Genomic DNA, 19,343 nt, shown 5'->3' on the forward strand with positions numbered 1-19,343 from the left:
TATGAAATAATCATATCATGAAATGATTGTATCTACCATCATATTATTTATTATTGAATATTAGCTTATGATCTTAGCAAATACGCTAAGAAACGAAAGATCCTCTAGCTATACAACCCATTAGTATATAAGAACACAAGATGTATTTTTCTAGGTTTTTGTTTTGTCGTTAATCTTATGATTATAAAAATGGATATGCTAGCCAAGAAGATTGCGTCTGGTTAGGATGAAGATTCAATTGCAAGTACTTGATGGTATTGGACAAGAAGGCAAAAACTAAATCAAAACATTCGAAGGTTACCTAGTGCTTACCACATCTACAACCTAGGATTTTAAGAAATTAATAAAGAACATCATAACCAACCACAAAAAGCTATACTACGAAACTAAAAAAATTACCTGGTGTTAGAAAATTCATAGCGCTTTCCAGTGCTGGAGAAAATGATCAATCCAACTTGTGCATCACAAAGGATAGCTAACTCCTTAGCTTTCTTCAACAATCCATTCCTTCTCTTAGAGAAAGTGACTTGCCTGCTCGATGTGTTATCGATCCTTCGGATTACAATCTTTCCCCTTCCCATCTATTTTAGCTTGCTAATTATCTAGGGTTTCACCCTACAAATAGAAATCAAGAAGAATTAATCAAGAGAATATATATTAGGTCTTTTAGGTTAAAAGTGGATATGGAGGATAGAGGAAAGTAAGCATATATACTTGGTTTGAGTTAGCTTTTTGGAAATTAAACAAAATTCCTCTGGTAAGGATTAATTTGCCTCAAATGAAAGTCAGGAAGGAGAATTTTTTATAACCAAATGAGATGTCTGAGACCCCCTTGTGGATAATCTATTTATAAAATAATTATAATTAAAGATCTAATATAATTTTTAGTTATGTAATAAATTAATAAGAATAATACCTAATTGTTAATAGTCTCGAGCTAAACAAGAATGAACAATTTATCTCTTTGATATCAACTTGAACAATTCTCTCCTACAAACTAACTTGAGAATTTTTTTATTCCTACCCACTTTCAAAACTTATTTTGATTCATAGACACCAAATTTCTTTTTGATTTATTTTTTAGGATTAGGTCTTGAAAAAGGTAAAAAATGGGTCAAGGTTGTGGGGACATGGGTTCTTTTAACATTTTTAAAACTTGGAGAAAAAATACAACTTTTAAAAAACTACCACATGGTCCCTTTTATATTTTTCATTTTCAAAATATTTACATTAAAATCATTTAATATTTTCAACTATACATTTCTCTCTCCTCAAAACCTTCCTTCTCCCGTTCTTCTTCCTATTTTTTCGAACAAAATAATTCGGTTGATTCTTACTTCCTCAGGCGAAATTTTTGAATTTATATTGCTCAGGTAAGTGTAATTTTCTTTCCCAATCAGTTCTAGATCCATTTTAGTAATTTTTTCGATGACGCTTTGTGTTGGAGTTCTTCAATTTTGACAAAAAATGCACTGTTCTTCTTTGAATCAGTTAAAATTTTAGTGTTTTTAGTTAACATTGTCAATTTTACATGTTTAATCGGGTTTTGCTTTAGATAATGACTAGAATTTTTTTCAACTTTTGTAGTTATATTGCGTTTGATTTTGAATTTTTTGTACTGAATTGGACCTATTTTAATAGTGTTCTTGTTGTTGTGAATTGCACTGCCAATGTTAGAACTTGAATTGCATGTTTGATGTGAGGCATTTTTTCCGTTTTTCTTAATAGACCAGTGGTCGATAGATCGACCACTGCAGATTTATTTTTGCTGCATTTGTTTATTTTTTTAATAGACCAGTGTTCGATAAATCGACCACTACAGATTTGTTTTTTGTTGTAGATCATAAATGGTGAGAAGAGTTCATAGAGCGGTTAAAAGGACTACTTCCACTGCTTTTACTAGCAGGAAGCAAAAATCCGAAGAAGTTTTGAAAACTTCCAAGAGAAAAAAACCGTAGTCGATGAATCGGAGTCAGAAACCGAATCAAGAACTCTTGCCGATATTTTCGAATATGATGAAAGTAGTTTACATGAGAGTGAGGATGCTGAGGATAGCGAAGATAAAAGTGAGGGGGAAAGCAAAGAAAAAAGTGAAAGTGATAGCGGGGATGGTGAGGATAGGAGAGATAGCAGAGACGGGGAGGAGGATCCCCTATCCTTGCCAATTTGTGCAAGAGATATCTGCGTTGAGTCGTACGGCCTAACAAACTGGATGGATGATCTTGGCTCTTTTCCTGCAAAGATTTCTATGAGAGCAAGAATGGCCGTGTATCGAGAGGTTAGACGGGTTCTTGTTGAACAAAAGTTATATTGTGATTTTAAGAAGACATGTTTTGAACACTTGAGGCATATTCCGAAACATTTTAAGTTTAATGGACAGATAGTTCATTATATGTTGCTGCGGCGTATAAAAAGTCAAAAAAACTGCATGAAATTTGGTTTTGCATGAATGGTAAGCCAGCTTGTTATGGATTAAAGGAATTTTATTTGATTACGGGGCTGAATTATTCAGCATATCTCCGTGAATAAAAACTGAACAAAGTCCTCCAAAATGGAGAAAACTTTCATTTTAAGGTGACGAAGAACAAGAGAATTACTGCTGCAAAGTTGATTAGCCTGATGAAAGGTAATAGGCTGAATAATCAACAAAAGTTAAAGTGTGCTTTGGTTTGGTTTGTGCACGTGATGCTGCTGGCAAAGGACCCATCAAAGAAGCTGGATTCGGACCACATCAAGATGGCGGCTAATTTAGAATTCTTCGAGGGATATCCATGGGGAAAAGAGTCCTTTGAGCTAACCTTGAGCTATCTGAAAAAGAAGACTGATCTGACCAAGCAGAAAGAAGGTTTTGTCAAGAGGAATAATGCATCGTACGCATTATTTGGTTTATCCTTGGCATTTCTGGTACTTATAATCAACCAATCTATTGATTTATTATAGACTCCTACATATTTATTGAGTAATACATAGACACTAAAGACTTACTTGTGCTTCTAATGATTGAAGGTTTGGATATATGAGGCCTTTCCTCATCTGGGAAGGTAAATCGGTAAGTCGTTGGATTCTTGTAATACCCCGATCGTTTCTTAAACCTAAATTCGTCTTTTGAGTGGATATGTATGACTTCCAAAGTTATTGATGTTTAAACCATGTTGTATTTCTCTAATTTCTAATTTTTTTTCATGTAGAGCATTGAATAAGTTTTCCATCGATACCAATTTCATTGAGATCCGACATCGGACGAGGGAGTTATAGCCGTTTTATTGAACGGTGTCGGATCTCCCAGGTTTGACTGTCGACCTGGTGGACCGTCAGGTTCCTGGTGGACCATCAAGTGCCCCTTCAAGCCAAGGCAGTGACTCCTTTTTCAGGCTATCGTGCGACGGCCAAGTTGTTGGACCATCAAAAAGTTAACGGTCCATCAAGGAGTCCGTCAGGTCAAGACAGAATGTCTTATTTCTGGCCCTCGAGTGACGGACGACTAGATGGTCCGTCATTTTCCTAACGGACCATCACTTCAACCGTCACATCGAGGCAGAACGTTCCAGTTTAGCCACTCGAGTGACGGACGATCTGGTGGACCGTCAGGAGACTTAACGGACCGTCAGATCGACCATCACAGGCCCCGATAAGTGAATTTTTGCATTTTTAAAAAGGGCATTTTGGTCATTTTCATCCCATAAGGTCTTATATAAATATATGTCCTAGTAGAGAATAGCCCTTCATTTTCTCCTTTCTTCTACCAAGAAACATCTAGAAATTAGGGTTTTTTCCAAAACCCAAAAATTCAATCTTCTTCCAAGAAATTCAAGAATCTTCCATAGAGATTCAAAGTGATCCAAGAATCAAGCTTTCCTAATTAAAGGCATCAAGAAATCTAGCTCAAGAATGCTATAAAGAAGTTTATAACAAGTTCTTACATCTCCAAAATTATAATCCAAGGTATGTGGGGTTTGAACAAGAACACTTCTTTCATTCTTGTGCCTAAAGATTTACTTTCTATTACTGATTTACATGATTTTGCAAGTGGGTTTACTCCCAAATTTATTTATTTTTAATTTATGAGATTTGAGTTGAATAAGTTTGATATTTATGATTATTTCACCATCATGTTTCTTAAATTGAGAATTTATTCCATGAGTTGTATATTGTCATTATTTATTGATGATTTCTAAGCGATTTAAGACAAGTGTCATGAGTTATGCCTTTCCATGAGAAATTTGACTATTGAGTAGATATATCAATATTTGAGATTGAAAGTCAAGAATGAGTCTTATGATGTTTCCTTGAAGCTTTTGATATTTGAAAATGATTCGAAAAGCAAATGTACTTGATGCTGAGAAAGATTCTGTTGAGTTGAGTCGAGTTAGGAATCTACAAGATGTTTATGACTTACAGATTAGATATATATTTATGTTTTGGTCTTTATAATAGACCCATGAGTTGATATTGATTAAGGTAGATTTCCTAACGCGTTCTGAGCTGAGTTTGGGAGGAGTGTTTAGCACCGAATGGGAAATGTGGTATTTCCCCAAAACTACGTGCCACCGTAGGATTGATGTTGATAATTGTGGGCCAAAGGCCGAGTATGAGATTGTGATAATGAGATTGAGGTTGTACTCCCTGGCAAGAGTACAACACCCCCACCAATGTGGGGTTCTCTCCTTAGAAGGGCAAAATATTGGACTTCATACGGCTCACATGGTGTAGTTATGTCGGTTATAAGAAACTCTCACGTCCATAATGATCTTAGTACCATGAGTTACCGAGTCACTCTAATTCATGATTCAAAGAGTTTGAGTTGAGTTAAGTGATTTACGAGATTTATGAAGCATATGTTATTACTGCTGACTTTCGAAAATAATGTTTTAGATAATTCAAGTGAAGAGAGTTTTTATTGTTAGCATGCATGATTTTATTATACATTTATGATATTATTTAAAATATTGCATCCACCCCCACATACTCAGTACATTCCCAACTACTAACTCACATACTCTTTTGTACTCTATATTTTCTCATAATATAGGTTCAGGTGCTCAGTCTCAGCAGCGACAGTGATCTTTGAGTACCTTTATCTTCATTTTTGCGGTTGGTGAGTCCTCATGGTTCGTGGACCTTTGTCTCTAATTTTGTCTTGTTAATAGATGGTTGTTTACTTTCAGATCAGTACGAGTTAGTTGGGGATCTGTCCCAATGGCTCCTCAGTCCTATGAAGTAGAGGCATTGTCAGACTAGTGTGCCAGCATATACAGAGATTTTAATATTTTATTTGTACAGAACCGTATTACTTCGTATCTCAGTATGTTCATGTCATGATTATTCTTCCCTACTTTATGATGATTCGTGTCGTAGAGAGTTCTAAAGGTAATGACAGGCTTAGAGGGTTAGCTTGAGGCCATGTGTGGCCTTGAGCATCATGTGAATCTCGGGATAGGTTCTCGGGGTATTACAAGCTTGGTATCATAGCCTAAGGTTCAAGGAGTCCTAAGGAGTTTGACAAGCTGCGGTATGTAGAGTCTTGATCATCGGTGTGTAGCGCGCCACATCTATAAGCAAGAGGCTACAGAACGTTTTAGGAAAAGTTGTTTCTTTCTCTCAAGAGTCTATCATGCCTATGTTTCTCTTTGTGGTTGATTCATGCTCTTTTATGACAGAAAATGCCTTCTCGTAGAGCTCACAAAAAAAATGAACGACCTCAACCCGTTGATCCTTTAGGTTAGACGATGTTCCATGCTGAATTTCGGGCAGATTTCCAAGCGCTAGCCCAGACGGTCACCACCAATGCCCAAGCCAACACCCAGGCTACTGTTCCACCTCCACAAGGGAATAATTTTGCTGCAGCTCGGGTTCGTGACTTTATGCGAATGAATCCACCTGAGTTCTTTAGGTCAAAAGTAGGTGAAGACCCACAAATATATTTAGATGGAGTAAGAAAGATCACTCAGATTATGCACTTGACTGAGGGGGAGAGTGTTGAATTGGCTGCCTATCGAATGAAAGATGTTGCTTATGATTGGGTGGAGATGTGAAGGAAGATTAGAGGGAAGAATGATACTCCTGCGACTTGGCAATTATTCCAAAATGCCTTCTTAGAAAGATTCTTTTCCCTGGAGCTAAGGGAAGCAAAATTAGAAGAATTTATGAACTTGAGGCAGGGCCCCATGACAATTAAGGAGTATTTCGATAAGTTTAACCAGTTATCTAAGTATGCTCCCGGTATGATGGCTGATTCTAGAACTAGTATGACTAAGTTCTTGGCTGGTGTATCTGGTTATGTTGTGAAAGAGTGTAGATCCGCTATGCTTAATAGGGACATGGACCTTTCAAGACTAATGGTTCATGCTCAGCAGATCGAAGCATACAAAGTGAAGGAGTGAGAGAATGTGAGATGGAATAAGAGAGTTAGATCAGAGCAGCAGGGGTATAGCCAGGCTAGATTTTCTGGAAGGATCCGCCCTCAGTTCCAGAGCCGTTCACTTGTGCCAGCGCCTTCATCAGCCAGTACTCCTGCATTCAGAATTAGGCCAGAGTTGGGTAATAAGCCTACTATGTCTAGGTCCTGGGATAGTGTGAGTAATAGACCTCATTCTCCCCCATGTCCGAAGTGCGGTAGAGACTATCTCGGTGACTGCTTAGTCGGTCAGAGGGGCTATTTTGGTTGTGGTAAGTTGGGCCATAAGTTTTGAGATTGCCCATATGCTAGACCGGGGAGCCACGATGTTCATCCCCAGAGTCAGGCTATCAATGCTGCAGCCCCAATAGTTCATCCTACCCCTCTTCAGTGTGTCTCGTCTAGTTCTGCAGGTGGTCAGCGCCAAAATCATTTTTATGCTATACCACCCCACCAGGAGCAAGAGGATTCACCAGATGTTGTTACTGGTACACTTCATATATTTTATTTTGATATGTATGTATTGCTGGACCCTAGGTCAATTCTTTCTTATGTGACTCCGTTGGTGGCTATGAATTTTGAAATCAGTGCTGAAAAAGTTTCTGGCCTTTTCTAGTCTCTACACCAGTGGGAGAATCTGTTGTTGCTAAGCAAGTATATAAGAAGTGTCCTATCACTGTTCTTAACAGAGTCATGTTTGCATATTTGATTGAGCTAGACATGGTTGATTTTGATATTATTCTGGGTATGGATTGGCTACACTCTTGTTATGCGTCTATAGACTATCGTACCCGGGTAGTCAAGTTTCAGTTTCCCAATTAGCCAGTCTTTGAGTGGTCTAAAAATTCTGTATCTCCTAAAAGTCATTTCATATCCTATCTAAAAGCTAGAAAATTAATATCCAAGGGTTGTATCTATCATTTAGTTTGAGTTAAGGACATTAAGTCTGAGACTCCAACTATTTAGTCTCTTAGTGTTGTCAATGAGTTTTTTGATGTTTTCTAGCTAGATCTCCCGGGGGGTACCTCCCGATAGAGAGATAGAATTCAGAATTGATCTTCTCCCTGATACACAACCTATTTCTATTCCTCCGTATCGTATCGCCCCCGTAGAACTTAAAGATTTGAAAGAGCAACTCAAAGATCTTCTTGATAAGGGTTTTATAAGGCCTAGTGTGTCTCCCTGGTGTACACCCGTTCTATTTGTACGAAAGAAAGATGGTTCATTACGCATGTGCATTGACTATCATCAGCTTAACAAGGTCACAGTCAAGAACGAGTACCCTCTTCCTAGAATTGATGACCTGTTTGATCAGTTACAAGGTGCCAGTTATTTTTCGAAAATAGATTTGAGATCCGGTTATCACCAACTTAAAGTCAGAGAGTGTGATATTCCAAATATGGATTTCCGCACTCGTTATGGTTATTTTGAATTCTTGGTCATGTCCGTCGGGCTAACGAATGCCCCGGCATTTTTTATGGACCTCATGAATCGGGTGTTCAGACCATACCTATATATGTTCATTATTATGTTTATAGATGATATCCTTGTATATTCCCAGAGTGAAAATGACCATGCAGATCATCTTCGAATTGTTTTGCAGACCCTTAGGGATCAACAGTTGTTTGCCAAATTTAGCTAGTGTAAATTCTGGCTAAGGTCAGTTGCTTTTCTGGGTTATGTTGTTTCTTCTGATGGTATTCGAGTTGATCCTCAAAAGGTAGAATCTATAAAGAATTGGACTAGACCTATTTCCCCGTCTGATATTAGGAGTTTCTTGGGTCCAGCTGGCTACTACCATCATTTTGTCGAAGGTTTCTCTTCCATTGCTGCTCCTTTGACCCGTTTGACCCAAAAGAAGGTTAAATTCCAGTTGTCAGATTCTGGCGAGAAGAGTTTTCAGGAGTTGAAGACTTGACTCACTTCAGCCCCTGTGATGACCCTGCCTAATGGTATAGATGATTTTTTGGTATATTGCGATGCTTCCAGAGTTGGTTTGGGTTACGTATTGATGCAGAAGGGTAAGGTTATAGCCTATGCCTCCAGGCAGTTGAAACCTTATGAAAAAAATTATCCAACCCATGACCTCGAGTTAGCTGCAGTGGTTTTTACTTTGAAAATCTGGAGAGCCTTTCAGAAGGGTCTTGGCACCCAAGTTTATCTTAGCTCCACTTTTCATCCGCAGACAGATGGTCAGGCTGAGAGGACTATCCAGACGTTGAAGGATATGTTAAGGACATGTGTTCTTGATTTCAAAGGAAGTTGGGATGAACATTTGCCATTGATTGAATTTGCTTACAACAATAGTTTTCATGCTAGCATTGGAATGGCTCCATGTGAAGATTTGTATGGGAGAAGATGCAGATCGCCCATAGGTTGGTTCGAAGTGGGTGAAGCTGTTGTGATTGGACCTGATGTTGTATTTGAGGCTATGGAGAAAGTTAAGTTAATTCGGGAAAGGTCAAAGACAACCCAGAGTCGTCAGAAGTCATAAACAGATGTGAGAAGAAGAGCTTTTGAGTTTGAAGTTGGTGATGTGGTGTACTTAAAAATTTCACCCATGAAAGGGGTAAAAAGATTTGGAAAGAAAGGAAAGCCGAGTCCCAGATATGTTGGCCCTTATAGAGTTTTAAATCGTGTTGGGAAAGCAGCTTATGAGATTGAGTTGCCTGCAGAGTTGTCAGCTGTCCATCCTATGTTTCATGTTTCTATTCTCAAGAAGCACATTGGAGACTCTGTTGTTGTTGATCCGTCGGAAGGTTGTGATGTTCAGGATAGCCTTTCGTATGATGAAATCCCAATTGAAATCCTAGATTATCATGTCCGTAGACTGAGGAACAAGAAAGTTCAAAGTTCTATGGTGAAATCAATCTGTTGAGCGTGCCACTTGGGAAGCAGAAATAAACATGCGAGCTAGTTACCCTCATCTTTTCTCCGCGAGTCCAAATCAAGCTGAAAGTACTATTCCCTTAATTTAGTTTCCTCCTAATCTAATGTATTCAGCTATATAGTTATTCCATCTATGATTCGTGCATTTGGTGAAGTACTCAAAAGTTTAGAGTAAAGTGAGCCCTTAGATGTGAGTTGTTCCATCTATACGTCCTCATTTTCTCTTGTTCTTGGCCTATTTGGCAACATTTGAGGACGAATGTGTCCAAGGGGGAGATATTGTAATACCCCGATCATTTCTTAAGCCTAAATCCATCGTTTGAGTGGATATATATGACTTCCAAAGTGATTGATGTTTAAACCATATTATATTTCTCTTTTGAGTGGATATATATGACTCCCAGGTTTGACTGTCTACCTGGCGGACCGTCAGGTTCCTGGTGGACCATCAAGTGCCCCATCAAGCCAAGGCAGTGACTCCTTTTTTAGGCCATCGTGCGACGGCCAAGTTGTTGGACCGTCAAAAAATTGACGGGCCGTCAAAGGGTCTATCAGGTCGAGACAGAATATCTCATTTCTGGCCCTCAAGTGATGGACGACTTGGTGGTCCGTCAGTTTCCTGACGGACATTCACGTAGAGGCAGAATGTTCCAGTTTTGGCACTCGAGTGACGGACGATCTGGTGGACCATCAGGAGACTTGACGGACCGTCAGATCACCATCACAGGCCCCGATCAGCGAATTTCAGCTTTTTCAAAAAGGGCATTTTGATCATTTCCGCCCCATAAGGTCTTATATATATATCTATCCTTGTAGAGAATAACCCATCATTTTCTCCTTTCCTCTACCAAGAAGCATCTAGAAATTAGGGTTTCTTCCAAAACCCAAAAATTCAATCTTCTTCCAAGAAATTCAAGAATATTCCATAGAGATTCAAAGTGATCCAAGAATCAAGCTTTCCTAATTAAAGGCATCAAGAAATCTAGCTCAAGAATGCTATAAAGAAGTTTATAACAAGTTCTTAAATCTCCAAAATTATAATCCAAGGTATGTGGGGTTTGAACAAGAACACTCCTTTCGTTCTTGTGCCTAAAGATTTACTTTCTATTACTGATTTACATGATTTTGCAAGTGGGTTTACACCCAAATTTCTTTATTTATGATTTATGAGATTTGAGTTGAATAAGTTTGATATTTATGATTATTTCACCATCATGTTTCTTAAATTGAGAATTTATTCCATGAGTTGTATATTGTCATTATGTATTGATGATTTCTAAGCGATTTAAGACAAGTGTCATGAGTTTTGCCTTTCCATGAGAAATTTGACTATTGAGCATATATATCGATATTTGAGATTGAAAGTCAAGAATGAGTCTTATGATGTTTCCTTGAAGCTTTTGATATTTGAAAATAATTCGAAAAGCAAATGTACTTTATGTTGAGAAAGATTGTGTTGAGTTGAGTCGAGTTAGGAATCCACAAGAAGTTTATGATTTACAGATGAGATATATATTTATGTTTTGGTCTTTATAATAGACTCATGAGTTGATATTGATTAAGGTGGATTTCCTAACGTGTTCTGAGTTGATTCTGGGATGAGTATTTAGCACCGAGCGGGAAATGTGGTATTTCCCTAAAACTATGTGCCACCGTAGGATTGATGTTTATAATTGTGGGACAAAGGCCGAGTATGAGATTGTGATAACGAGATTGAGGTTATACTCCCTGGAAAGAGTACAACACCCCCGCCAATGTGGGGTTCTCTCCTTAGGAGGGTAAACCGTTGGACTCCATGCGGCTCACATGGTGTAGTTTTGTCTTTTATAGGAAACTCCCAAGTTCATAATGATCTAAGTACCATGAGTTACCGAGTCACTCTAAGTCATGAGTCAAAGAGTTTGAGTTGAGTTAAGTGATTTACGAGATTTATGAAGCATATGTTATTACTGATGACTTCCGAAAATGATGTTTTAGATAATTCAAGCGAAGAGAGTTGTTATTGTCAGCATGCATGATTTTTTTATACATTTATGATATTATTTAAAATATTGCATCCACCCCCACATACTCAGTACATTCCCAAGTACTGACTCCCATACTCTTTTGTACTCTATATTTCCTCATGATATAGGTTCAGGTGCTCAGTCTAAGTAGCGACAATAATCTTTGAGTACCTTCATCTTCATTTGTGTGGTTGGTGAGTCCTCATGGTTCGTGGACCTGTGTCTCCGATTTTGTCTTGTTAATAGATGGTTGTTTACTTTCAGTTCAGTACGAGTCAGTTGGGGATCTGTCCCAATAGCTCCTCAGTCCTATGAAGTAGAGGCTTTGTCAGACTAGGGTGCCAACATATACAGAGATTTTAGTATTTTGTTTGTACAGAACCGTATTACTTCGTATCTCAGTATGTTCATGTCATGATTATTCTTCCCTAATTTATGATGATTCATGTCGTAGAAAGTTCTAAAGGTAATGACAGGCTTAGAGGGTTAGCGTGAGGCCACATGCGGCCTTAAGCACCTTGTGATGTCTCGGGATAGGTTCTCGGGGCATTACAATTCTCCCCTGCCCATTCCTCATCTTCTTCAATGGCACACGTCGAAGTGCGATAACATAATGGAAGGCGACCCGTTTAAGTACAAAGGAAACAACACAAAGGTAAAAGTATACTTATTATGATATTAGTGAATGTCTTGTAATTTATTTTTATTTTTTAATAGATTGTGGACCCGTACCTCACCCTTACTGTCCGTGAGATGGAGCAGAGATACATGAAAACTTTTAAGCCATACACGAACGAAGTTAAGGATACGTCCATCGATGCATTGAAGGCGCAGCTAAAAGGTGTGACTATCCTGACTTCATCAGCAAAGGTCGCGGACAAAGACGAAGATTTGGGTGGCCACTATTATGTTCTAAGTCCACCACGCGCTTGTGATCATGCTGGTTCAAGTGAACTCAAAACCTCACCAGACTCTTCTAATGATGATAACCTGCACAAGCGTGTTGCCTTACTCGAGAAAAGTCTACTGGATATTACTTCTTTTGTTAGAGATGAGAGGTTGCGTAGAATCGAGAAGAATAAGAAGAAGCAACAAGAAGAAGGTAAATTAATTTATTTTTTGCTCTTTCAATTTAATTTTGTTGCATATGTTTAGTAATCCTTTCAAAATAGTACAGTGCATCTCGACAACCCCCCTCTTAGCCGGCATCAAGTAAACTTTAAAAACTTAAAGTTGCAGTGACGGACATGGCTGCAACAAATGAAAAAGGTGAAGAAGAGAAGAAAAAAGAAGAAATGGAAGAGGAGAATGCAGCAGATGAAGAAGAAGAATAAGAAAAAGAAATAGATGACGAGATGACAGCTGAAGCAGAAGAAGAAAATGAGGAGAAAATAAAAGAAGATGGTGAAAAGAAATCAGAAGAAGAAGAATACAAAAACGAGAAGGCAGTTGAAGAAGAATCAGTGGTCAAACAGGAGGTTGAAAACATTGAAGCAGAGAAAAAAATTAGTCGAAGAAGAAAAAGAGGAGGAAAATGAGAAGAAAGAAGTTAAAGAAGAGGAGAAGAAACAGGAAGAAAAAAAAGTGGATGTGATGGGCATTGTTGCGTAACTCAATCAAGAAAACAAGTAGTTTTGTGGATTTGAAACAAACAACTTTCTTAATGATTTTTTTTAGTGATTTGTTCTTTAGTGATAATTGAATTACATATATTTCACTTATTTTTTTAGTGATTTGTTCTTTACTGATGAAATAAGGTTCAGTTATTCTATTGTCTCGTTAAATTAAACAGCTGGTTGCATTGCAGTACCAGTTCAGCCGTTGTCCTAATTTATAGTGGTTGATTGAAAACATAATAGAAGTTGTTCTCTATATTTTATAGACTTAACATACTATCGATTGAGCAAATCATATATTTACTTACCAGAACCATCATGATTTATAGAGATCGATGATAAAAGACGTAGACATAATTCTCTATTAATTATAGATTACACCCAGGATTGATTTAAGAAATGTTACGTCTATTTATTCAATTTCCTCTATCCCTATTACACCTTTCCAGAAATCCCACAACAATAACAAACCATACAATTTTTAGGTCTTTCTCTTTTTACTCAGCCAAGATTAGTCTTTGCTTTACTTGATCTCTCTCTATTTTGACTTCTTTTAGCAATCCTTTCAAGTAATCCCTTTGCTCTTCGGCTTCTTTTAGCAATGTCATGAGTAGATCTCTATTTTCTTCATATTCTCGAAGCCTTTGAAGTATATAAAAATTGGAAGCGCTTCGAAAATTTGATGTCGACGGGTTGCTCGTTTGTGAGTCTTCGTCAAGCTACTTGAAAAAAAAGCATCCACCATTATCCTTTCCAACCGCATAGTTAAAGAATTTTTGGCCTGGATTCGAATCAGTGCGTGACGTCCTAAAAATGGCTGGATTGCCACAATGACGTATGTAGGACACTTTTACATTTGATTTTCGGGATGCTTGAGACATGGTAGTTGTTAACAAAAATTAAATTCAAAAAAAATGAGAGTGTTAACAGAAAAATAGACTTCCTTTTATAGAAGAAAAAAGCGAGATATTACCGTTGGGTGTTGATTTGACGTATACTTTTTTACCATTGTACAAATTTGACATTTTTATTTTTTTTTACTGCTGGTCTTGTTTCATAGACCTTATTTATAATCGATGCCTTCTCAGGATTTTCGTAGATGCTTAACTGAATAGATAGACAGTCTAGCATATACTAAGAGCTAATTCCTCAATCACCGCACTAGAATGTGCTACATATTCATAGACCATAACTAGCACATATTTTGAGAGGAACTTTTAATCAATAAAATAATAGATAATTGAATTTTATGCAATTAAAGGATCTTGAACAAGTTATGTGATCATATGAGAGTTCATGTAAATTGAATAAGGTGATCAATGATGTGTGAGGATAGGTCAGGGGCGGACCTATATGATTTTTTGGGGTGCTCCGGCACCCAGTAAACTCGATGCGGAATACGTATAATTACATAGAAAATACATAAAAATAGATATAAAAGATATAAAAGCACCCACTAAAATTAAAGTTGGTTAGGTGCATTGGTATTTAGATTGATCTTAGGGTTCTCCGTTGGAAAAAAACATCCCGAGTTTGAACCTTGTTGAGACAATTTTTAACTTTTTTTTCAGCTTTTTAATTTTTTAATCACCCACAATCCTTAAATTTCGGGTCCGCCACTGGGATGGGTAGTGCATGAACAACAAACATGCTTGGGGCAATGTTTACCCAAAGCACAAATATGTTGTGGATAATTCATCTGTTCAACCACAGCTCATCACCTCACATGTTGTTTCACCATTTTCAATTTATGTGGACTCTCATACGATCACATGACTTGTTTAGGCTCATTCGATTGCATAAAATTTAATTATTGATTATTCTATTAATTAATTAATCCTTCTCAAAATACGTGCTAGTTACGATCTATGAATATGTAGCACAGTCTAGTGATTTATTTGTGGAACTAGTTATGAGTCTATGCAAGACTATATCAGGTCGAGGATAAAACTAAGCATAGTCTAGCAGAGATTTTGTACAACTTCATTAATACATGCACTAGACTATGACATATATTTATAGACCTTGAGTAGCACATATTTGAAAAAGAATTATTTAATTAATAAAATAATAAGTAATTGTATTTTATGCAATTGAGTGAGCTTAAATAAATTATGTGATCATATGAGAGCCCACATAAATTGAAAGCGGTGAAACAAGATGTGAGGTGATGAGTTGTGGTTGAACAACCAACCTCCTTAGGGTAATGTTTACCAAAGCACTAGTGTGTTGTGAGGAATTCATTTGTTCATCCACTACCCATCTCCACACATCATTGATCACCTTATCCAATTTACGTGAACTCTCATACTATCACATGACTTGTTCAATACCCTCTAATTGCATAAAATTTAATTATTTATTATTTTATTGATTAATTATTTCTTTTATTTTCCAAATATGCTACTATGTAAATAATTGACAAGGCTTACAGTCTATGAAATTTACTGAACACAATCGATGGAGAGGTATTGTTTAATGAATCGAATATGTATTAGTTCGAGCATTGACCTTGATATAAGTGTCGAATAAACTTCATCGACCTTTCATTTAATTTTGTATAAATTAAAATAATCGCGGATTGACCAGATTAGTTTTCCATTGGCGTATATGAATTAATTTGACATCTGATTACTGTCCCGTTCATCTTCTACCTTGATCTCATGCAAAAGTTCTAAAAAGAAAAAAAATGTAAAATTACTGTGGCGAAAAATGCAGGAAACAATAATTAAACTAGAAACGAGAATTAACCAACAATTACATTCACATCTCACAACCCTTTGATTCATCATCAAACATCAAAAATTAATTTTCCATTAATTCACAACTGTTTGATTCGTGTTGTAACAGAGAAAATCGCAAAAAAAATCAAAAAAGTCTAAAATTGTAGAAATTTAAAGGGAGGCAGATATAGGAAAAACCAAAATATTGTATTCACTCATTCTTCATTGCAATGGTAGACCCATATTTACAGCAAAACCCAAACAAAAACTGCAAAATAAAGAAGCTTTCATCTAACATAAACCTAACCATGAAAGCTTTCCATTGCAATGACATTAAAACAAAAAAAATAAACATAAATACTTAAAACTAAGGGGATGGTGGGGGAGAGGGTAATCATCTCCTCCGGCTCCATGTTGAGCCGCTCCACAATAGCCCGTTAAAAATAGGCAATCCACCGGAGTTCGTAGTGGACATGCTCCCGGTCCTGCCTCAGTCCATAGAAGAGGTGGTTGAAGTCGTTACGGAGGATGAGAAGGTCGTAGTTACGGTTGGTCCTCCTTATAGGTCTCAAAGGAATGCCTAGCATCTTTTCAATTAAATCTGATTTTGAGTTGATGAAGATGAATTTTGGGTGGAGTAGATGGGTGTTTACATAGACCAAAATAGAACCTTTTGGTCTTCCCACCCTTTGGTTGGTAGACGTGTGAATGGTGAAAATCGAAGAGAGATAGCGTATAACCAATCGACACAACGTCTGATTGGACGTGCCGCAACTTTTTTGAGGTGTAATAAATGTTCAACTGTTCATATCTGTCTCTTTGAATATTTAGGGTTTTTAATAGACTGTATATGAGATCAATTATATACCATGTATTCAATAAAGAATAAAAGAAATAGACCGGACACATAATATATGCAATACTGTAAAAAGGTCGATAATAGACGAAGAGTTAAGTCAATAAATATGGCATTAATCAGGAAACTGAAGGGTAGTCGAAATACATACACTACCTTGACTTACAAAAAGACAAATTCATACAAGACTAACTACAATTGGTTGTTGTTACAAGTGGTTCTCTTGTGTCCGGGTCTCTTGCACAATGAACGCTTGTTCCTCCTATTTGACTTGAAAGTCTCGCCCACGCCCTTAGCACATTTTATTTTCTTCCTTACGGGCTCGGTGACCACGAGTGGTGGAATAATGTTCACGTCTAGCATTTCTTGTGGCACGCGCCATTCGAACTCCAAAGGGACAACATTAATTGATTCTGAATACGCAAGGAGGTACTCTTCCACTTTATACAGGGGCGAAGAGTAATCATAGACTCTCAAACCATAATCATTACCGTGCTTCAATCGCAAAGAGACCATTGTGTGATCATATGGTATTTTGACCAGGTCAAACTTCCTGCATGAACAAGACCTTTCCAATAGGTCGACTTTGGCCGTAGAGCCACTTCCAAGCATAGTGTATTGCCTTTCGTCCCTACTTATTTTCTCCACATAGAAGGATATTATCTCTTAAGATCTTTTCAGCATCGAGAATAAATTTTTTATCCTTACATTTGAGGACGTAGGCACTCCTCTCCCTAAATATTTTACCAAACCTCTTGGCAATCGAATTGAACATGGATACCACGGGGCACTCCCTTTCGGCAATGAACATAGCGTTCACCGAATCGACAACATTTGTGGTCATTACATCAAACCTGTTGCCAGAGAAATATGCCCTGCTCCATTTTTTAAAACCTAGCTCATGCTCGAGGAAAAAGGCTGCCTTGGGACAGTAGTTCTTGAATTCCATAAAATAGTCACTAAACTCCTCGGGAGAATATGCATTTGCTGTGTTGTAGAATAGATAGAGCTTTTGTCTACAGGTGTAATTGACCCAAAGATTTTCACCTAGGTGCCTCATGCAGTACCCGTGATGAGCATGGTTATACGTCTTTGCGATGTCGTTGGCGATGCTATTGTGCCTATAGGAGATAAAGTACCACAATAGAATTCAGCTTCTCAAAGAAGAACGTCCAAGACGCATCTTTCTCCTTGTCAACAACGCAAGAGGCAATGGGATAAATATGATTCTTCGTATTCTGTGCAACCGCGCTTAACAGCACCCCCTCGTACTTGTCGTATAAATGAGTGCCGTCGACTGCAATAACCTTCCTCATGTGTGCGAATCCCCTAATGCAAGGGCCCAACAATAAAAAGTAGTACATAAATCTACAATCGACCTTGTTTACCATGATGTAATAGGTAGTGCCAACATTAAGAGCATCGATCATGTATGAAAAAGCGGGCAAGTAGCGATACCCATGCTCCGCTGTCCATCGAACTATTTCTTTGGCAATCACCCCCCAGCCAATATTTCTAATAGCTTGGTCTACTTTTCAAGTTCTTGAACACGATCCTCCAAATCTCGCTAGTATCCGGACCCTTTCCTTTGCGATACATGTTCACAGACAGCGATGCAATGACTTTAGATGAGATTTTCCTATGGCAGCGGGTGGCGTATTCGACGCCTCAATTATAATTGTTGACGTATTTATAGATGACAAATTTGTCCGTGCATTCATACTTCTTCGCCCGCAACATCCACCTGCAGCTAGGACAAACACATTTCACCTTGAGGAATTTGCTGCAGCTCTTCAACGTAGCATAATCAAAAGAATTTCTCACAGATGCTACGTCCAACAATAATTTTAGCTCCTTTTTACTACTAAATATTTGATTTACCTGAAAATTAGTTCCGTCGGAGAAGGTATGATTGGTTTATGCTCTCAATTCGCACTTTTCTCTCCCTTCTTCAGAGAAAATTAAATCTTCTTATTCCATTGAATCATCTTCCGAATTCATTGGATGATTATCCAAACTTTCATCTTCAAATGAATCATGTTCGTCGATTCTCGGCTGTGGTAGCGGGACTGTCGAAGACCCCAAAATGACATTTATCCTCAATAATGGCCTAGAGCCATTGACAGCGACATCCAACATGTATAACGACACATGTCGATTATTATTTATGAACGTGGGATGTATTTTACCCCGCCCATTCATTAAATAGCTAATCACAATGTTCTTTGGCTCGTATTCTAATTCTCTGCTCTCAATTACGCTTCGAACCATGTCGTTGTACGATCCATTGCAACGCAACGGGATGGGTACTGTCTCCTTTGTATTTCCACCTCCAACAGTTGGGACCCTCCTCCCACGCACCCATATAATTACCACCCACAATAACTACCTCAGCTACTGCCATAATAGACCGCATAAGTCGACAATAGAGCAAGGTTTAGGTCTATAGATGGTTGATGACTGGTCGATCCCTAGTATCAATACGTCCGTATAAAGACGCGAATCGACTGATTTTTAATATAATCGTTGCCCTCCAAGCTCTGCGATGGAATATATATGTGTAGGACTTCTAAAAAACTAAAATATATCCAATGACGAGGTATTGAGCTGATTTGAAAAGTTTTTTGAGCTAGTAGAAATGGTGAAAAAAAAAATTTTGCATTTTTTTTCAAAAATAATGGAACAACAATGGAGGCAATGATAAAGAATGTAGATTTTCAGTTGTGATGAATAATTTTTCATCGGAAAAGTGGCTGAAAAATCGCCGAAATCGAAAATTATTGGTGAGAAAGGGAGCTCCTATTGGTGGCTTCTTGGACAATTTTCTAAATTAAAATAGAAAATATGAAAAAATTATGG

At 37.6% G+C, this 19,343-nt stretch overlaps 1 protein-coding gene across 3 annotated transcripts in view; it reads right to left on the minus strand.

The window, feature by feature from the left end:
• LOC107860954 (MADS-box transcription factor 27-like) overlaps positions 1 to 804 on the minus strand; it is a 30,567-nt gene extending 29,763 nt beyond the window's left edge. For 2 of the 3 annotated variants that reach the window (XM_047406274.1, XM_047406272.1), the window contains exon 1: positions 400 to 677. In XM_047406274.1, the coding sequence (XP_047262230.1) occupies positions 400 to 581 (182 nt within the window). In that variant the 5' untranslated portion in view covers positions 582 to 677. Of the gene's footprint in view, positions 1 to 399; positions 678 to 714 lie in introns of those variants that run through there. The other variant, XM_047406273.1, reaches the window with a different exon arrangement.
• Positions 805 to 19,343: the final 18,539 nt, after the last annotated feature.

The sequence above is a fragment of the Capsicum annuum genome, chromosome 2 (genome assembly GCF_002878395.1).
Source record: "Capsicum annuum cultivar UCD-10X-F1 chromosome 2, UCD10Xv1.1, whole genome shotgun sequence".
In the NCBI taxonomy this organism is placed as follows: domain Eukaryota; kingdom Viridiplantae; phylum Streptophyta; class Magnoliopsida; order Solanales; family Solanaceae; genus Capsicum; species Capsicum annuum.